We start from the raw sequence: 18,525 nt of genomic DNA, 5'->3' as shown, positions 1-18,525 counted from the left end.
TCTTCTGGGACCCCTATGATGCGAATGTTGTTGTGTTTAATGTTGTCCCAGAGGTCTCTTAGGCTGTCTTCATTTCTTTTCATTCTTTTTCCTTTAGTCTGTTCCGCAGCAGTGAATTCCACCATTCTGTCTTCCAGGTCACCTATCTGTTCTGCTGCCTCAGTTATTCTGCTATTGGTTCCTTCTAATTTAGTTTTCATTTCAGTTTTTGTATCGTTCATCTCTGTTTGTTTGTTCTTTAATTCTTCTAGGTCTTTGTCACACATTTCTTGCGTCTTCTCGATCTTTGCCTCCATTCTTTTTCCGAGGTCCTGGATCATCTTCACTATCATTATTCTGAATTCTTTTTCTGGAAGGTTGCCTATCTCCACTTCATTTAGTTGTTTTTCTGGGGTTTTATCTTGTTCCTTCATCTGGTACATAGCCCTCTGCCTTTTCATCTTGTCTATCTTTCTGTGAATGTGGTTTTTGTTCCACAGGCTACAGGATTGTAGTTCTTCTTGCTTCTGCTGTCTGCCCTCTCTTTATTTTTTTTTACTTTATTTTTTATTGAAGTATCGTTGAATTACAATGTTGTGTTAATCTCTGCTGTACAGCAGTGTGACTCATATATATATATATATATATACATATATATATATATGTATGTATGTATGTACACACACACATTCTTTCATATTCTTTTCCATTTTGGTTTATCATAGGATATTGAATATAGTTCCCTGTGCTCTACTGTAGAACCTTGTTGTTTATTCTCTGTGTAATAGTAGTTTGCATCTGCCAACCCCGAACTCCCAGTCCAACCCTCTCCTACCCCCTCCCCCTTGGCAACCACCAGTCTATTCTCTATGGGACACAGATCTCTTGACTAACAAGGAAGTTCTGCTTTTTGTTCTTACTATCCCTTTTAACAGTTTTCAAAAGAATTTTTTTTCTTATTTGGGTCCCTGACACAGGGTATATAATTAAAATATGGCCTTCATTCCTGTAGGAAAGCATGGAACAGAGGCATTTTCTTTCCTTCTCCCTAACTCAGTGTGTCTACGACCTTTCAGCGTTGCCACAGCAGATGAATTGTGTTGAAAGTCTTGTTCCTTAAAAAAACTGTTAAAATAGAATACATGGGGTTTCTAGATGGAATTGTTTTCTTAATTTCGTTTTCCTGTTGTTCATTGAATGGATATGGGTGAACAGTTGATTCTTATATATTGATCTTGTATCTTGCAACTTTGTTGAACAAGATTGTTACTTTCTAGTTTTGATATCCTAAATTTGAATAAAATTTTTTAAAGCAACTTTATGTTTTATTTTTACGTATTTTAAAGTATTTTTATATATTATGAAATTCACTTACTGTAATTCCATGATTTTTAGAAATGTATAAAATCATACAGTAACCACCACAATCTAGTTTTAGAACATTTTCATCATCCCCAAAAGTTCAGTCTTTATAAATTTGACTTTTCTATACATTTTATGTGAATGGAGTCACACAGTATACAAGGTTTCATGTCTGGCTTCTTTCACCTAGCAGAATGTTTTTGAGGTTCGTCCACGTATCCTAGTGTGCTCCTTTCAGTTGCTGAATAGCAAGACAGTTTATGGATATAGCACATTTGGTTTATGCATTAACCAGTTTTTGGGAATTTGCAGTGTTTCCATGTTCTGGCTGTGAATAATGTTATGGATATTCCTGTTCATGTCTCAGTGTGGATGTAAGGTACGGGTTCTCTTGGATAGACTCCAAGGGGGAGAATTGCTGGGTTGCACGGTGAACTTACATTTTAACTTTCTGCGAAATTGGCAGACTGGTTTCCAGGGCAGAAATAACGATTGTTCCAGGTCCCCACACCCTCTTCAACACTTGTTATTTTCTGCCTCTTTGATTATAGCTGTTGTAGAGGGTGAATAATGGGATTTCATTGTGGGTTTGATTTGCATTTTCCTGAGGGCTAGTGATATTGAGCATCTTTCCATGTGCTTGTCAGCTATTTATAGATCGTTTCTGGAGATGTGTCTATTTGGACCTTTTGCCCATTTTATGTGGGTTATTTGTCTTTTTAACATTGAGAGTTCTTTGTGTAGTTTGGAAACCAGTCCCTTATCAGACACATGATTTGTGAAAATGTTCTCTTAATCTGGGACTTCTCTTTTCGTTTTCATATTAGTGTTTTTTAGAAGCTCAAGCATTTCATTGTGATGTAGTCCAACTTACCAACTTTTTGTTTTATGGATGGTACCTTTGGTATATCTCAGAACATTTTGCCAACCCAAAATCACAAAGATTTTTTTCCCCCATGTTTTCTTCAAATATTTACAGTTTCAGCTGTTAACGTTTCAGTCTATTATTCATTTTTTTTAAGATTTATTTATTATTTATTTTTGGCTGCATCAGGTCCCAGTTGTGGCATGCGAGATCTTCATTGAGACATGTGGGATCTTTTGCTGTGGTGCACAGGCTCTTCATTGTGGTGTGTGGGCTTCCCCCTAGTTGTGGCATGCGGGTTTTCTCTCTCTAGTTGTGGCGCGTGGGTTCCAGGGCGCGTGGGCTCTGTAGTTTGCGGCACACAGGCTCTAGTTGAGGCAGGCAAGCTCAGGTAGTGGCGCGCAGGCTCAGTTGCCCCGCGGCACGTGGGATCTTAGTTCCCTAACCAGGGATCGAACCCGTGTCCCTGCTTTGGAAGACACATTCTTTACCACTGGACCACCAGGGAAGTCCCTGTTATTTATTTTGATTTCACTGTTATGTATGGTGTGAGGTTAGTGTCTAAATTCATATTTTTGCATGTATTTCTAGTTGTCTTGCCACCGTTTGTTGAAAGACTGTCCTTTTTTCCGTTGGTTTGTTTTGGCAAAAATCAACCATAAATGTAAGGAATTCTGGACTCTCGATTTTGTTCTGTTGATTTACATAACTATTTTTGTGCCAATACCACACTGTCCTAATTACTGTGGTTTTATAGCAAGTTTTGAAATCAGGTAGCATGTATCCTCCAACTTTGTTCTTTTTCAGAATGCATTTGGCTATTCTAGCTCCTTTGAATTTTATATAAATTTTAGGATTGGCTTGTCCATTTCTACAAAAAAGCCTGCTGGGATTTTGATAGTGAATGCATTGAATTTATAGATCAGTTTGTGGAGGATTGTCATCTTGACAATATTAAGTGTTCAGTCCGTGAACATGAAACGTCTTGCCACTTATTTAGATCTCCTTATTTATTATAGTTTTAACTGTACAAGTCCTGCATATCCTTTATTAAATTTATTCCTGTTGTTATTCTTTTTTCTTAAATATTTATTTTGTTTATTTATTTTTTTTCTTTGGCTGCATCGGGTCTTAGTTGCGGCATGTGAGGTCTTCGTTGAGGCACGTGGGATCTTTTGTCGCAGCACAGGCTCTTTGTTCTGGCGTACAGGTTTTCTCTCAGTAGTTGTGGCATGTGGGCTTAGTTGCCCGCGGCATGTGGGATCTTAGTTCACCGACCAGGGATTGAACCTGTGTCCCCTGCGTTGGAAGGAGGATTCTTTACCCCACTGAACCACCAGGAAATTCCCCTGTTGTTACTCTTTTTGATGCTATTGTGAATGGAATTGTTTTAATGTCAGTTTTCTGTTATTTGTTGCTAGTGTATAGATATAATTGATTTTTGCATGTTGATCTTGTATCCTGCAACCTTGTTGAACTCGTTTATTACTTTCTAGTAGCATTTTGTGGATTCCATTGGCTTTTCTATGTATGGGATTCTATCATCTGCACATAAAAACCTCTTCCTTTCTAATTTGGGCCCTTAATTTACTTTACTTTTCTATTGCCTTTTTTTTTCTTATTGCACTTTTTAGAACCTCTGGTATATTGTTGAATAGAAGTGGTCAGAGTGGGCATCCTTGTTTTGTTTCTGACTTACAGGAGAAAGATTTCAGTCATCCATCATTAAATATGATGTTCGCTGTTGATTTTTTTGTAGATTCCCTTTATCAGATTGAAGATGTTCCATCTGTTCTTAGTTTGTTGAGAGTTTTTGCCATGAGTGTTGTTGGATTTTGTCAAATGCTTTTCCTGTATCTATTGAGATGATCATGTTTTCTTTTATTAAAATGTAATATTACATTAATTGATTTTGAAACATTAATCCAACTTTGCATTCCTATGATAAATCCCACCTGGTCATGGTGGACAGTCCCTTTTATTTCTTGCTTGATTTTTTGTTACGTGTTTGGAATGGCTCCAGTATCAGGGTAATAATGGGCTCATAGAATGAGTTGGAGAATGTTGCCTTTCCTCTATTTGTGAAATACTTTGTTGAAGATTGGAATTATTTCTTCTTTTAAATATTTGATAGAATTTACCAGGGAGGTCCTCTGGGCCTGAGCTTCTCTTTGTGAGAAGATTTTTAATTACTGATTCAATTTCTTTACTTTTCTATGTCTATTCAGATTTTCTGTTTTCCTAGAGTGAGCTTTGGTAGTTTGTGTCTTTCAAGGAATTTTTGCATATCATCTAAGTCATTGAATTTATTGGCATAAAGTTAATAATATTCTCTTATACCATATTAGTATCTGTAATATCTGTAGTGGTGTCACTCTTCCGACTCCTGATATTGTAAATATGTATTCTCTCTTTTTATCAGTCTAGCTAGAAGTTGTTAATGATATTGAACTTCTCAAAGAACTAGCTCTCAGTTTAATTCATTTTTTCTGTTATTTTTCCCTTTTATCTTTATTATTTTCTGCCTTCCTCTTCCTTTGTATTTAATTTGCTCTTTTTCTAGTTTATCAAGGTATAAGCTGAGGTCATTGATTTGAAAACTTTCTTCTTTCCTAATATGGATGTTTAGTGTTATAAGTATTCCTCTAACTATTGCTTTAGTGACATCCTACAAATTTGGATATGTTGTGCTTTCGTTTTCATAGTTCAAAATTCTTTTCTAAATTTCCTTTTCATATCTTTTTAATAAATTTATTTTATTTATTTTTATTTTTCTGGGGCTGCGTTGGGTCTTCGCTGCTGCGCGCGGGCTTTCTCTAGTTGTGGCGAGTGGGGCTACTCCTTGCGGTGCGCAGGCTTCTCATTGCGGTGGCTTCTCTTGTTGCGGAGCGCGGGCTCCAGGCGCATGGGCTTCAGTAGTTGTGGCACTTGGGCTCAGTAGTTGTGGTGCGCAGGCTCAGTAGTTGTGGCGCATGGGCTTAGTTGCTCCACGGCATGTGGGATCTTCCCACACCAGGGATCGAACCTGTGTCCCCTGCATTGGCAGGTGAATTCTTAACCACTGCACCACCGGGGAAGTCCCTCATATCTTTTTTGATCCATAGGTTATTTAGAAGTGCATTATATAGTTTCCAAATATTTGGGGATTTTCCAAGGAACTTTCTGTTTTGGATTTCTAATTTAATTATGTTCTGGTCAAAGAACACACATACTTTGTATGATTTGAGTCCTTTTGAATTTATTGACTCTTGTTTTATGGCCCAGAATATTGTCTGTCTGAGTGATTATTCTGTATGCACTTGAGAATAACATGTGTTTTGATGTTTTGATGGAGTATTCTCTGAATGTCAATTAGGTAAAGTTGGTGGTTAGTGCTGTTCAAGACTACTGTACCCTTGCTGATTTTCTGTTCTAGCACTTATTGAAAGAAGGGTATTGAAATCTCCAACCATAATTGATCTATTACTCTTTGCAGTTCTTTCAGTTTTGGCTTCATGTATTTTGAAGCGCTGTCATTAAGTTCATAAATATTTAGGAATGTTATATTCTCTTGATTAAGTGACCCCCTTATCCTTATGAAATGATCATCTTCATTTTAAGTACTATTCTTTGCTCTGAACTCTACTTCGATATCAGTATATTCAATGTAGCTTTCTTTTGACTAGTGTTAGCATGGTATATCTTTTTCTATTTATATTTTTAGTCTTTGTTAATTAATTTGTTTCTTCATATTTAAATTGTGTTTCATGTACGCAGCACATAATTGGGTTTTGCTTTTTAAATCTTAACTGACAGTCTCTGCATCTGAAAATTGGTATGTTTTAGCTTTACACAGTGGCAGTATTATAGCCAATGAGGTTTATCCGAGGCGTGATTATTGCTAATTGAAAACTCTTCCCAGTACCCTGCCGTGATGACTTGAAATACAGTCAGCATTGGCAATTTTTGACAGTCTCTACAGAGACTGAATTTTTTTTAAAAATGGTACGTTTATACTACTTCCTTTTAATATGATTATTGATATGATTGTGTCTATCATCCTGCTATTTGTTTCCTGTTTGTCCCATTTGTTTCTTGGTCCCATCTTCCTCTCTTTTTTTTTTTTCATTAATCAGGTGTTTTTTAAAAAATTCCATTTATATCCTCTTCTTACTCCTCAGCTATAACTCTTTGGGTTTTGGGGGGGTTTTTTTCACTTTATTTGTTACTTTAGCCTGTACAACTTTCACTTATCACAGTCTGCTTTCACGGGATATTATACCATTCCATGTGTTGTATAAGAACTTTACAGTAGTGTACTTCCATTTCTCCCCTCCCAGGCTTTGTACTATCATTTGTCAAGCATTTTACTTCTATCCGTGTTTTATACCCCACAATACGTTGTTTGTTTTACTTCTGCCTGTAGGTCTTCCTTTAGCAATTTTTTAGTGCTGGTCTTTTGGTCATGAATTCCTTTTATTTGTCTTTCTTTTTTTCTTTATTAAGATATAATTCACATACCATAGCATTTACGTATCCAAAGTGGACAATTCAGTGTTTTTAGCACATTGATAGCATTGTGCCACCTTTATTACAGTTTTACTTGAGAATAGTTTTACCCCTCCCCCAAAGAAACCCCATCCCCATTATTAGTTGTTCTGCTCCTCACCTATTCATACTTTTGGCGAGGGAGGGATCCCCCACCCTAAATACTACAAGATGGCCAGACACACAACGCCCAGCCCTGGACAGGTGAGACAGATAGCAGTTTATTAGACACATACTCATGGCTCAGGGGAGGAGGAAACCCCACAACAGCGGGGCCTCGTACGTGTTGCACTTGCGAGCAGAGTGGACAAACATGGACTTTGGGAGGCAGGCTTTATAGGGACATGAGAATGAGCCACCCTGGTTCCCATGAGGGGACGTGATTGGCTCGTCTGAACAGTTTCACGGGCTGGCAGAGAAGTGAAGCTTGTGGGGTTAGGAACATGGTGGGATGCAGCTGGTATAGTTGAGGGGAACCTTCTTCACTGGGAGGGCATATCTGGTGAGAGCTGGGAAACTCATGGTTGGGCCTTTGGGGCCTCATGAGGCTCAGGGACGTCCAGGCAGCCCGTGCTGTTGAAGCTTAACTTCAGACCTTACACCACAGCAGTCAGTCCCCTTTCTTCTCCAGCCCCTGGTGACCACAGATCTACTTTCTGCATCTGTGGATTTGCCTGTTCTGGACATTTCATACAGATGGACTCATACGATATGTGGTATTTTGTGTCTGGCTTTTTCCCCTTAGCATTATGTTTTCAAGGGTCCTAGCATGTATCAGTACTTCACTCCTTTTATTGCTGATTATTATGCCACTCTGTGGATATACCACATTTTATTTATCCATTCCTCAGTTGATGGGCATTTGGGTTGTTTCCATGTTTTTGGCTATTATGAATAATGGTGCCATGAACATTTGTGTATACATTTTTGTGTGGTTGTTTGTTTTCACTTTTATTTGGTATATACATAGGTTTTCCTTTATTTTTGAAAGCTTTTTGGCTGGATATAAAATTTGGGTTGATACGCTTTCTTCTTTCAGCGCTTTTAAGATACTCCTCCACCAACCTCTAGTTTGCATTATTTCTGATAAGAAATCTGCTGTCATCCTTTTTTTTTTTTTAAACATTTTATACTGGAATATAGCTGATTAACAATGCTCTGATAGTTTCAGGTGCACAGCAAGCGACTCAGCCATACATATACATGTATCCATTCTCCCCCCCAAACTCCCCTTCCATCCAGGCTACCCCATAACATTGAGCAGAGTTCCCTGTGCTATACAGTGGGTCCTTGTTGGTTATCCATTTTAAATATAGCAGTGTGTACACGTCAATCCCAAACTCCCTAACTGTGTCTTCCCCCTATCCTTCCCCCCTAGTAACCCCCCTTTGTTCTCTAAATCTGTCAGTCTCTTCCTGTTTTTGTAAATAAGTCCATTTGTATCATTTCTTTTTAGATTCTGCATATAAGGGGTATCATACGATATTTCTCTTTCTCTGTCTGACTTACTTCACTCAGTATGACAATCTCTAGGTCCATCCATGTTGCTGCAAATGGCATTATTTCATTCTTTTTAATGGCTGAGTAATATTCCATTGTATATATGTACATCTTCTTTATCCACTCCTCTGTTGATGGATATTTAGCTTTCTTCCATGTATTGGCTGTTGTAAACAGTGCTGCAGTGAACATTGGGGTGCATGTACCCTTTCAGACCACGTTTTTTTCTGGATATATTCCCAGGAGTGGGATTGCTGGGTCGTATGGTAGTTCTATTTCTAGTTTTTTAAGGAACCTCCCTACTTTTCTCCATAGTGGCTGTATCAATTTACATTCCCACCAGCAGTGTAGGAGGGTTCCCTTTTCTCCACACCCTCTCCAGCATTTATATTGTTTGTGGATTTTTTGATGATGGCCATTTTGACTGGTGTGAGGTGACCTCATTGTAGTTTTGATTTGCATTTCTCTAATAATCAGCGATGTTGAACATCTTTTCATGTGCCTCTTGGCCATCTGTGTGTCTTCTTTGGAGAAGTGTCTATTTAGGTCTTCTGCCCACTTTTTGATTGGGTTATTTTTTTTGATGATATTAAGCCTCTTGAGATGTTTGTAAATTTTGGAGATTAATCCCCTTTTGGTCACATCATTTGCAAATATTTTCTCCCAACCTGTGGGTTGTCTTTTCGTTTTGTTTATGGTTTCCTTTGATGTGCAAAAGCTTTTGAGTTTAATTAGGTCCCATTTGTTTATTTTTGTTTTTATTTCCATCACTCTGGGAGACAGATCAAAAAAGATATTGCTGCAATTTATGTCAGAGAGTGTTCTGCCTATGTTTTCCTCTAGGAGTTTTATAGTGTCCGGTCTCACATTTAGGCCTTTAATCCATTTTGAGCTTATTTTTGTGTATGGTGTTAAAGAATGATCTAATTTCAGTTTTGTACATGTAGCTGTCCAGTTTTCCCAGCACTGTTTGTTGAAGAAACTGTCTTTCCACCGTTGTGTACTCTTGCCTCCTTTGTTTTAGATTAATTGACCATAGGGTTTATCTCTGGGCTTTCTATCCTGTTCCATTGATCTATATTTCTATTTTTATGCCAGTACCATACTGTTTTGATGACTGTAGCTTCGTAGTATAATCTGAAGTCAGGGAGCCTGATTCTTCCAGCTTCATTTTTCTTTCTCAAGACTGCTTTGACCTTACGGATACCGAGGGGGGAAAGTGGGGTGGGGGAGTGGTGGTGGTGGTGGGATGAATTGGGAGATTGGGATTGACATGTATACACTAATATGTATAAAATAGGTTAATAATAAAAAAATAAAATAAAAGATTGCTTTGGCTTGCTGTCATCCTTATCTTACTCCTTTGAACATACAATGTTTTGGCTGCTTTTAAGTTTTTCTTTTCATCATTGGCTTTAAGCAGTGTGGTTATGATATGCTTTGGTGTAGTTTTCTTCATGTTTCTCGTGTTTAGGGTTTCCTGAAATTCTTGGATCTGTGGGTTTATAGTTTTCATTGGATTTGTAAACACATCAGCCATTCTTTTCTTCAGATATTTGTTGTGTCCCGCCCCCACTGTGGGACTCCAGTTATTCATACAGTAGGTTGCTTGAAGTTGTCCCACAAAGAATAACTGACATTCTTTTAATTTGGCAGATTCCTTTTTCCCTGAGTCTTTTATTTTGGATAGTTTCTATTGCTATGCCATTAAGTTCAGTATCTTTTCTAAAATCTAATCTGCTGTCCATCTCATCCAGTATATTTTTCATCTCAGATAATTGTGGTTTCCATCTCTAGTAGTTTGGTTTGGGGCTTTTTTGTATCTTCTAGTTTCTGCTTAAGTTTTGAGGATATGGAATACAGTTACAATAACTATGTGTCTTTCACTGCTAATTCTGGTATCTGTGTCAGTTTCTCTTGACTGATTATTCTCTTTAGTATGAGATGTCTTTTTCTGCCTTTTTGCATTCCTGATAATCTTTGGGTGCCTGACATGTGAAATTTACTTTGTTGTGTGCCAGATCATTCTGTGTTCCTCTCAGTCCTCTTGAGCTTTGTCTTGGGATGCAGTTAAGTTACTTGGAAGCAGTTTGATCCTTTCAGGTCTTTTATGATGTGTTAAGTGGGTTTGTTGCCATGGTCAGTCTGGGTTAATTACTCTCTACTACAGAGGCAGGACCTTCCTAATACTAAATGCCCTTGAATTACGTTTTTTTACATGCTGTCCGTGGAGGGGGCACTGTGGCCCAGTGTGAGTGCCACTAGTTCCTTCCCAGCCTCAGGGAGTTTCCTTACACACGTTCCCTGATCAGTGCTCTCCTGCATACTTGAGGGGGGCCTCTGCAGACCTGTAGGATTCTCTCCTTGCCGGGCTGCTCTCTCCTGTCTGGTAGCCTGTGCTGTGAACTCCGGCTGCCTTGGTCTCCCTGCGCTGTCAGCCAAGGGGGGCCTCTGTGCTCTGCCGCACTGCACTCCCTCTGCACCCCGGCCCGGGGACTCCCTCAGGTCAAGCACAGGGCTCCTCATTTGTTTTCCAAAGCTCAGGATCACTGCCTTCTGTTGTTTGAGGTCTTATGTCTTGTACATTGTTTTCCCCTTAGGTTATTTCAGTTGGGAAGCTAAATTCAGTTCCTTTTACTCCATCTTGGATGGAAGAGAATCTGCCCAGAGGGTTTTGACAGATGAATAAACTACTTGGGATCCAAACTATTAAATGAATTATTTTTCCAGCGGAGATTTTTGTTAGTATTTTAAATTCTTTTCCAGATAAACTTCTTGGTTTAATTAAGTTTTCTGTTACCTTTATAGCTTGCCTCTGAAGATTGATTTGCTAGATAGTCCAGACTTACTGGAAACAACCATTGATGATGTAGTTGGGGCACCTGACACCATGGCCATATCCCAAGCCCCAGGCGAAGTGAGCACAGCCGCCAGGCAGGCTGGATTAGAGGGGCTGGAAGGTGAGTGAGGCGTAACTAGACATTCTGTGTAACATCACTGGCATCGCCCTAGTCTGCCCGCCTTTGAAATGGCAGTTCCTCTAAGAATATTTTATGCAGTAGTTGGATTTGAAATGTTACTGTAGAATAGTTATGCCTTCTTGCCTTTTTGGCTTAAGGGTCCATTGAAATATTTAAGATCACATAATTGAGACCATTAAACATTTGTATCATTTATAAGTTCTTAAACATTTTTGAATTTTCAAATTTGCTTTTTACTTTGTTTCTTGAGTGAAAATTAAGAGTAAAAAGTTTCCTTAGAGATCTAGGGCACAGGATTGAATGAATGTTTGGACATTCCATTAGTTCACAGAGAGTATTTTATTTTGTTTTGTTTTGTTTTGTTTTAATTTTTATTTATTTATTTATTTTATTTATTTATGGCTGTGTTGGGTCTTCGTTTCTGTACGAGGGCTTTCTCCAGTTACGGCAAGCGGAGGCCAGTCTTCATCGCGGTGCGCGGGCCTTTCACTATCACGGCCTCTCTTGTTGCGGAGCACAGGCTCCAGACGCGCAAGCTCAGTAATTGTGGCTCACGGGTCTAGTTGCTCCGCGGCATGTGGGATCTTCCCAGACCAGGGCTCGAACCCATGTCCCCTGCATTGGCAGGCAGATTCTCAACCACTGCGCCACCAGGGAAGCCCTAGTATTTTGTTATTAATGAGGGCTATTGTTGCCCAGACCCACAAAAATTAATAATCCAGAAAGAATGCTGCTTTCCTTAACTTTTTAAAAGGTTAAAAGGAAACAGTAAATTACACATTGAAAATTTCTATATACTTATGAGTTTGATTTGATATTAAAGCATAAACTGTCTTTAAACAGGAGCTTTCTGTTGAATCTCAGTGTGTGTTCATTTAAAAGCAGCTTATGTTTATGTGGCTCTTGCCAATTTTGATTTCTGTTGCTAAAATTAAGACACTCTCTTTAAACAACTTATTGGAAATTGCCAGTGAGTATGCTGTTGTCTCTGAGGAGTGTAGAATACAGCAATAGTATTTAGTAATTTAGAAAGAAACATTAATGAAAAGTTGCACAGTGCTTCTGCTTCATAGAACATGCTGAAGTACTGCTGGTAACTGGCATTAAAAATTTGTTCTGGGGCTTCCCTGGTGGCGCAGTGGTTAAGAATCCACCTGCCAATGCAGGAGACACGGGTTCTGGGAAGATCCCACATGCCGTGGAGCAACTAAGCCCGTGTGCCACACTACTGAGCCCATGCGTCACGACTACTGAAGCCCACACGCCTGGAGCCCGTGCTCCGGAACAGGAGAAGCCACCTCAATGAGAAGCCCGCGCACTGCAATGAAGAGCAGCCCCCGCACGCAGAAACGAGGACCCAATGCAGCCAAAAATAAATAAATAAGTAAATTTAGTTTTTTTTAAAAATCACCTGGAGAATTTTAAAAACTACCAATGGCAGAAAACTACATTCGGAAATCTGATATCATTGTTCTAGGGTCAGCTCTGGGAATCAGTATTTCTTAAAAATTCCACATCTTATTCTAATGTGTAGCCAAGGGAAAGATGTATAGAATTAATTGATGGACACTTTTGGAAGATCCCTTTGACCAAGAGCAAATGATTTCATAGTTTTCCCCTCCCTTCTGCCTGATTATATAGAAATTATTAGGCATTCAACAGCTTCTTTGTCAAGTGGACAATGTAAAAATTCAAACTCCTACCAAATTGGTCCCTGCAAAATAAGATTAATACAACTAACAATTGTGAATTTAAATACAACTCATTTAAAGCTAAATTGTCTTTAATGTATCATCTTTCAGTGGTTGCAGGATTTCATCTGTAGTGTGTTTTGCAGCCTGGTGGCATGTAGTGAAGATAAAACGCTTGTCCTTCATCACACCTGATGTCACCAATATGTAATATGTTGAGTCAGTGAGTGAATAAATGTGTGTCCTTCATCAGTTTGCTCCACGTACGTTTAGTTGTAGGCTGTGTGTAGTCAGGACCAAGGAAAGGAAACAGCCAAGTGCTGAGGTTTGCAGGGGGAGCTTGGGTGGTGCCTAGGAAGGAAGGCCGTGTCACAGGTGCCCTGTGCCTTTTCCTCTACTCTCGTGGCTGTGAGCTTTCTTAGCCACGCATGCCATGGGGATTCCGCATCCAGCAGAGCAGATACAGGGTGATGTTCCTATTTAGGTTAGCTCTTAATCAAATTAATGGAGAGTTTCTTGGTGATAGAAAGAATATCTGTTCCATAGTGATCTGGGTTATTACCTGTAATTGATGGTAACTGATGTTGAGGGGTGTGGAGAAAGCCTAAGTCTTCACCCTCACACGGCTGTGACAGCCTGGCAGACTAAGCGGCTGTTTCCCCCTTTTTTTTTCAGCATTAAAAGATGCCTCAGAGAAGCTCAAACACCTTGAAATGGAAAGCGGTCCTTTGCCAGCCAGTCATCCCAACAGGGACGTTAACATCAGCACCCAGGTATTCAGAGTCCTCCTTTGTTGCCTGTCCCACAGCTCCAGACCTCTGAGAAGTCATTTCCATCGAAAGCCAGTACTTTTTCTTTTCTTTCCCTGGGAAATCTGTCTGTGCTGAACGCTTATCAACCTGTTTCACCATTTAAAAAGGTGAGATTTGTGGATGTGCAGGAGGAAACGTGGGCATCAGCGTTACGAACTATAAGGTCATCTCAAGTTTTTTTTAAACACAGTCAAAAGTGATATGGTTATTAAATCTTTATTTTTATTCAGCCCAGCCCAGGCCTGTTGAATGAATTTTGTTTTGGTTTGGTTTTAAAGAGGAAAGGGGAACATGTGACTTGCAGTGCTCTTTCGTCCCTGGATAACTAGCTGGAGTTCTTCAGAGACCAGTACGGAGCACAGAGTGATGTTCTTCTTTCTTACATAGTCGCTGTTAAGATTGTCCTTTTGAATCCAAGTCTTCTTTTTTTTCCTTCTATTATGTTTTTTCTTAGAAATGTCTTTTAGAAGCTGATTCAGTTTCAGAAAGTCTTTCCTTTTTTTGACCCCTCAGTATTTTTCAATGATACTGGTCTGTCTCCTTCACATTGTCATTTTTTTCTACTGTCTCTGTAAGGTAGGGGAATGCGGAGTCAGAGACAGAAGGGTTAATTGAAAGCTTTAGATGCAAGCTTTAGATGGTTGGCAATTAATTTGACAAAAATTTAGCGGAGGCATGGAGTGATCCTGAAGAAGAACGAAGCCAGGTGAACCCTGGCGGGGTGGTGAAGGTGGGGAGCAGAGGGTGTTTGTCACGCTGGAAATGCATCGAGTAGCTGCTTGATTCTTTTGCAGAATTCCCTGCACACTTTGCTGTAATGTAACTGAGCCTCTCAGCCAGAGGATCTATTAAATTCGTTTTGAAGCCTTGGGAAAATGAGTACAAGTGTGGGTTTAAGATAGGCCAGGGAGTAAGAGAGTGGGTTAGGTGAAGGATGGTATGCCATCAAGGAGTATTTTAGGGCTCACGTAGCTAGGAAAATAATAGCGAATACTTAGTGAGGGCTTACTCAGTGCCAGGCAGGAATAACAGGAAAGAATTCAGTACTGTACTAATAAATAAGGGATATCAGACTAGTTAATAACTCTTCAGCTAGTGCTGTGTGCAAGTTTGTCAACTGAAAAAAGAGCACAACCTAAAAGTTGAGAGATGTGTGTTATTTGGTGGACTTTCTTAGTACTTTGAGCCTGGGACACAGCATCTGAGATAGCTCTGAGGGCCGGCTCCAAAGAGGCGGGGGAGGATGTATAGGAGTTTTTGCAACAAAGACCCGGTAGTGGGAACATCGAAAGATTACTGTTAATAAAAGAAAACCAGGCATGTCACGTTAAGGGATTTAGTGCTTTTCTATATATGGGAAGGTGCAAGAGTCTGGGCTCACTGAAATCATTCCTTTGATATGTACCTCAGCTCTCTGGGGCCAGCATCCTGTCCTTTTCCATCCTGAGTCCCCTCAGGGTACGCCGTGTTGGGGGAGGGGGCTGCAGTGGATGACTCTAGATGAACTTGACAGTGGGCAGCCCATTTGTTTCAGTCCTGAGTTCCCTCAGGGCTCACTGTCAGGCGGCTGTAATGTGGTGGCTTGATGGCTGCAACATCCTTTGCTGATATGGCAGCAACATTTTAGTTCTCAAGTTGATTCATGTTTTATTTATATGACACACTTTTAATCCACTCTGATTTCTGTACCTCTGCCATCAACAGTTAATGTTTGCTTAAGGAATGCAAATTAATCTTAACATCAGCTTTACTGAGTAAAGTAATTTTATGATGAAAAGCCTATTGTAAATAAAATATATTGTTCTAAAACAAAGTGTCAGTTGTCGGACGATTAGCTCTAAGAATTGGGTAACTGAGAAGCTCTAAGCCAGCCCCAGAATCGTGAGGCTCGGACTAGCGCTACTGACAGCAGAGCGGACTGCTAGCTCGTGTCTTGAGGCCCCACTTCAGAGGGCCCTCCTCCCCTTCAGACCTGCGCCACCCAGGGTTGATACGGTCACTTGAGAACCCGTACACTGTTGATTCAGTCCTACAAACCTGTGTGTTGTTTACTTTTAATAAGATATAAAATAGTAAGTATTGTGGGGAATCCACAGAAGAATGACAAAATCTTGGCCCTCCGGAAACTTGGACCTGTCTCACCCATAGAAATATCGCAGGTCTCCTCTGCTGATGGAATTTTCAGTTGGTAACAGCTGGGGAGTACAGTTTGAAAGACAAGAATCCGGATCCACGAAGACTTTGACAGGCTGGAATGATGGTTTGGATTTAAGAATATATATTATGACAAGTCTGGCACAAATGTAGGATTAAGGTCGGGAGGTAGAATGTAACAAGCATGTGTAAAAAATGTTTGAGAATCTGTAAACAGAGTATGAAGTGTGGCTGCTGAGACGCCTCTGTCGTGTTAACTGAAAGGGCTTGAAAGGGGGGATCCAACCACAGTACGCAAAGGGAGCGAGGGAAAAGTAACTTAGGAACACGAAAGGGGTTTGAGAAAGGAGCGTGGTGAGGGGTCTTGAGACGCAGTTACAGCGGAGGCTCGGTAATCTCGGGGCTATCTGAGGAGCTATGTATGATGTGACACAGGGAGTGAAGTAACTTGTTTTTTAGGAGCCTCAGCGAAGAGTTAGGGTCAGTGAGGATGATAGAGTTACGCAGATTTCACCTCGGTGTAGGAAAACACGTCCTAACATATCTGCGAATTGAACAGGATGCCTTAGGAAGCAGCAGATTCCCCAGCGTGGGAAGTTCCTCAGGCTAAGCCTAACTTGATCAGCTCTTTGGATACTTTGGTGGTGGCATGAAGCGAGCGTTCTTTCCACCTGGGGGTGCTGACACTGACGGCTCTCAGTGTCGTCGTGGGGACTTTCCCCTTCCTCGGGGCCTCCTCGTGTTGGAAATATGTTCACGGTGTCTGCCTGACCTTGTGTTGGAAGTCCTTAGGGCTTATGCTGTGTCAAGATGTATAGATTTTTGAGTTACCTTCTTCTTCTTAATTACTTGAGACAATTCCAGAATTTTCTTTATCTTCAAATTTCATTTCAAGAATCATTTTTTCTTGTTCCTTGACCAGAAAATTTTACAAAATGCTTGAAACAAAACCTAACCTGCATTTGTTAGTGGGGTCGGGGCACAGTGAAGGCGTGGTCTTTAGCCACTCATCTTTTTAGGGAAAGGATTAAAAGTCAGGCACGATGACTGTTCTCTTGACCACAGGTTGGCAGCCTGTTTCATTAAAAGGTCAGTAAATAGTTTGGTCTAGGCCGCCGTACAGTCTCTGTCATTGTACTCGACTCTGCCACCGTGGCGGGAGAGCAGCCACTGGGCCCGGGTATGGCCGTGTTCCCATCAGGTTTACTTACTACAGCAGGTGTGGGCCAGGTTTGGCCTGCAGGTTGTCCTTCTCTTGTTGTTGGGAATGTAATCTAGCAGCAGGTTGCTACCACACAAGGTTTGGAATAATCTTTGTCGTTTTTACGCTTTTGATTTTCTTTGTATCCAAACCTTAATAGGGTATAACCAAAAAGTATAGCAAAACCCAAAATCTGCACTCTGAATAAGACAAAGCAAAAAGATGAACTTATTGCAAGGATTTTGACCTGCAAGCCTGGAAACGCAAGACTGTGGGAGCAGTTAAGTTCCAAGTTGCTGACAGATTAAGGGGTTTTATGGGAGAAATGCAGAAGTTTTTTTGTTTTTTTCAGCTGCCTGGTTGCCTAGTGGTCTTCTTTCTTATTTGGATCAGAGTAGCTGAGTTAGGGCAACAGGAAGCACAGAGCTGGCTTGGACGGACTTAGTGTGTGGGGCTTGGCTGGGGTCCTCTGCCGACCTCTGAGGAGAGCTGTACATGCTGCAAGGTTAGGTTAAGTGTCCTTCGTGTGCCTGTGTTGACTGTCTCCATTTTGTCCCTGACACAAGTGACTCCAAACGTTTTATTGATAGTTTGGTTCTGTAAGTGGTTACTTTCTTTCCCTCTACCCTCAATTTGGACACAGGAGGTGTGGTGATGGGTGTGACTTCCCTTTGGGGAAGTCTTCAGACATTAGCCGTGCAAAGGTCACCCTTGTCCAGGGATCTGTGGGCTGTTGTGTATTATGTAAGCAGTAAATAGAAATGATACTTTTACAAACGCAAAGGCAAATATCTCCTATTTGACAGTAACTGCTGTAGGGGAGAGAAATAATTTCCCCCTCTACCATTCTCAGTTCTTGGCTGAGACCTCTGTTTCAAAAGACAGATTAACAAGAGAAAAACAGAAGTTGATTGATATGTGTATCTCAGGTATAGGTGGGAGCTACCAGGGAAGAGTGAGTAACTCTCAGAGGTGGCTTAGAATTGCAGCTAAATACCATCTTCAGCTAAAGTCAGAAAAAAGAAAGGGGTAGTTGGTGGAGAGTACAAGGAAAGGCGGGGTAAACAGCAGTAAGGCTTGTTATGCAGCTTTAAGTCCTTGCTTTTCATGATAAGGGTTTGAGTTGTTTGCAGGGATTAACATTTGTCCTTCCCGGTAGAGAGGGAAGGAGGGACTCCTTTGTAAATTTCTGTCCTGCTTTTAGGCAAATAGGGTAAGGACGGAGTGTTTCTTGTATCTGCTTCTTCTCAATTGCCTTCAGCTCAAAATAATATGCCCCAAAGTGGCATATTTGGGGATGGCGTATTCTGCTACCCCTTGACATTTTCAGCTTAAAGAATAGCTACTAACATTATACTAATATTGTTGGTGCAGGTTTTCTTTTTTTATTTTTTTTAATTTTTTAATTTTTAATTTTTATTTTTTGGCCGCACTGTGTAGTATATGGGATCTT

At 40.3% G+C, this 18,525-nt stretch overlaps 1 protein-coding gene and 1 non-coding gene across 3 annotated transcripts in view; both read left to right on the top strand.

The window, feature by feature from the left end:
- EPB41L5 (erythrocyte membrane protein band 4.1 like 5) overlaps window positions 1-18,525 on the top strand; it is a 141,982-nt gene that overhangs the window by 97,609 nt on the left and 25,848 nt on the right. For both annotated transcript variants that reach the window (XM_068545386.1, XM_068545385.1), the window contains exons 17-18: window positions 11,042-11,193; window positions 13,581-13,678. In XM_068545386.1, the coding sequence (XP_068401487.1) occupies window positions 11,042-11,193; window positions 13,581-13,678 (250 nt within the window). The remainder of the gene's footprint in view (window positions 1-11,041; window positions 11,194-13,580; window positions 13,679-18,525) is intronic.
- LOC137765555 (U4 spliceosomal RNA) lies at window positions 6,030-6,170 on the top strand. Its single transcript, XR_011074203.1, has one exon. It is a non-coding gene; the product is annotated as a U4 spliceosomal RNA (small nuclear RNA).

Source organism: Eschrichtius robustus, chromosome 5 (assembly GCF_028021215.1).
Source record: "Eschrichtius robustus isolate mEscRob2 chromosome 5, mEscRob2.pri, whole genome shotgun sequence".
NCBI classification, from domain to species: domain Eukaryota; kingdom Metazoa; phylum Chordata; class Mammalia; order Artiodactyla; family Eschrichtiidae; genus Eschrichtius; species Eschrichtius robustus.
Note: the sequence above shows the minus strand (reverse complement) of the source record. Positions and strands in the feature narration are given on the sequence as shown.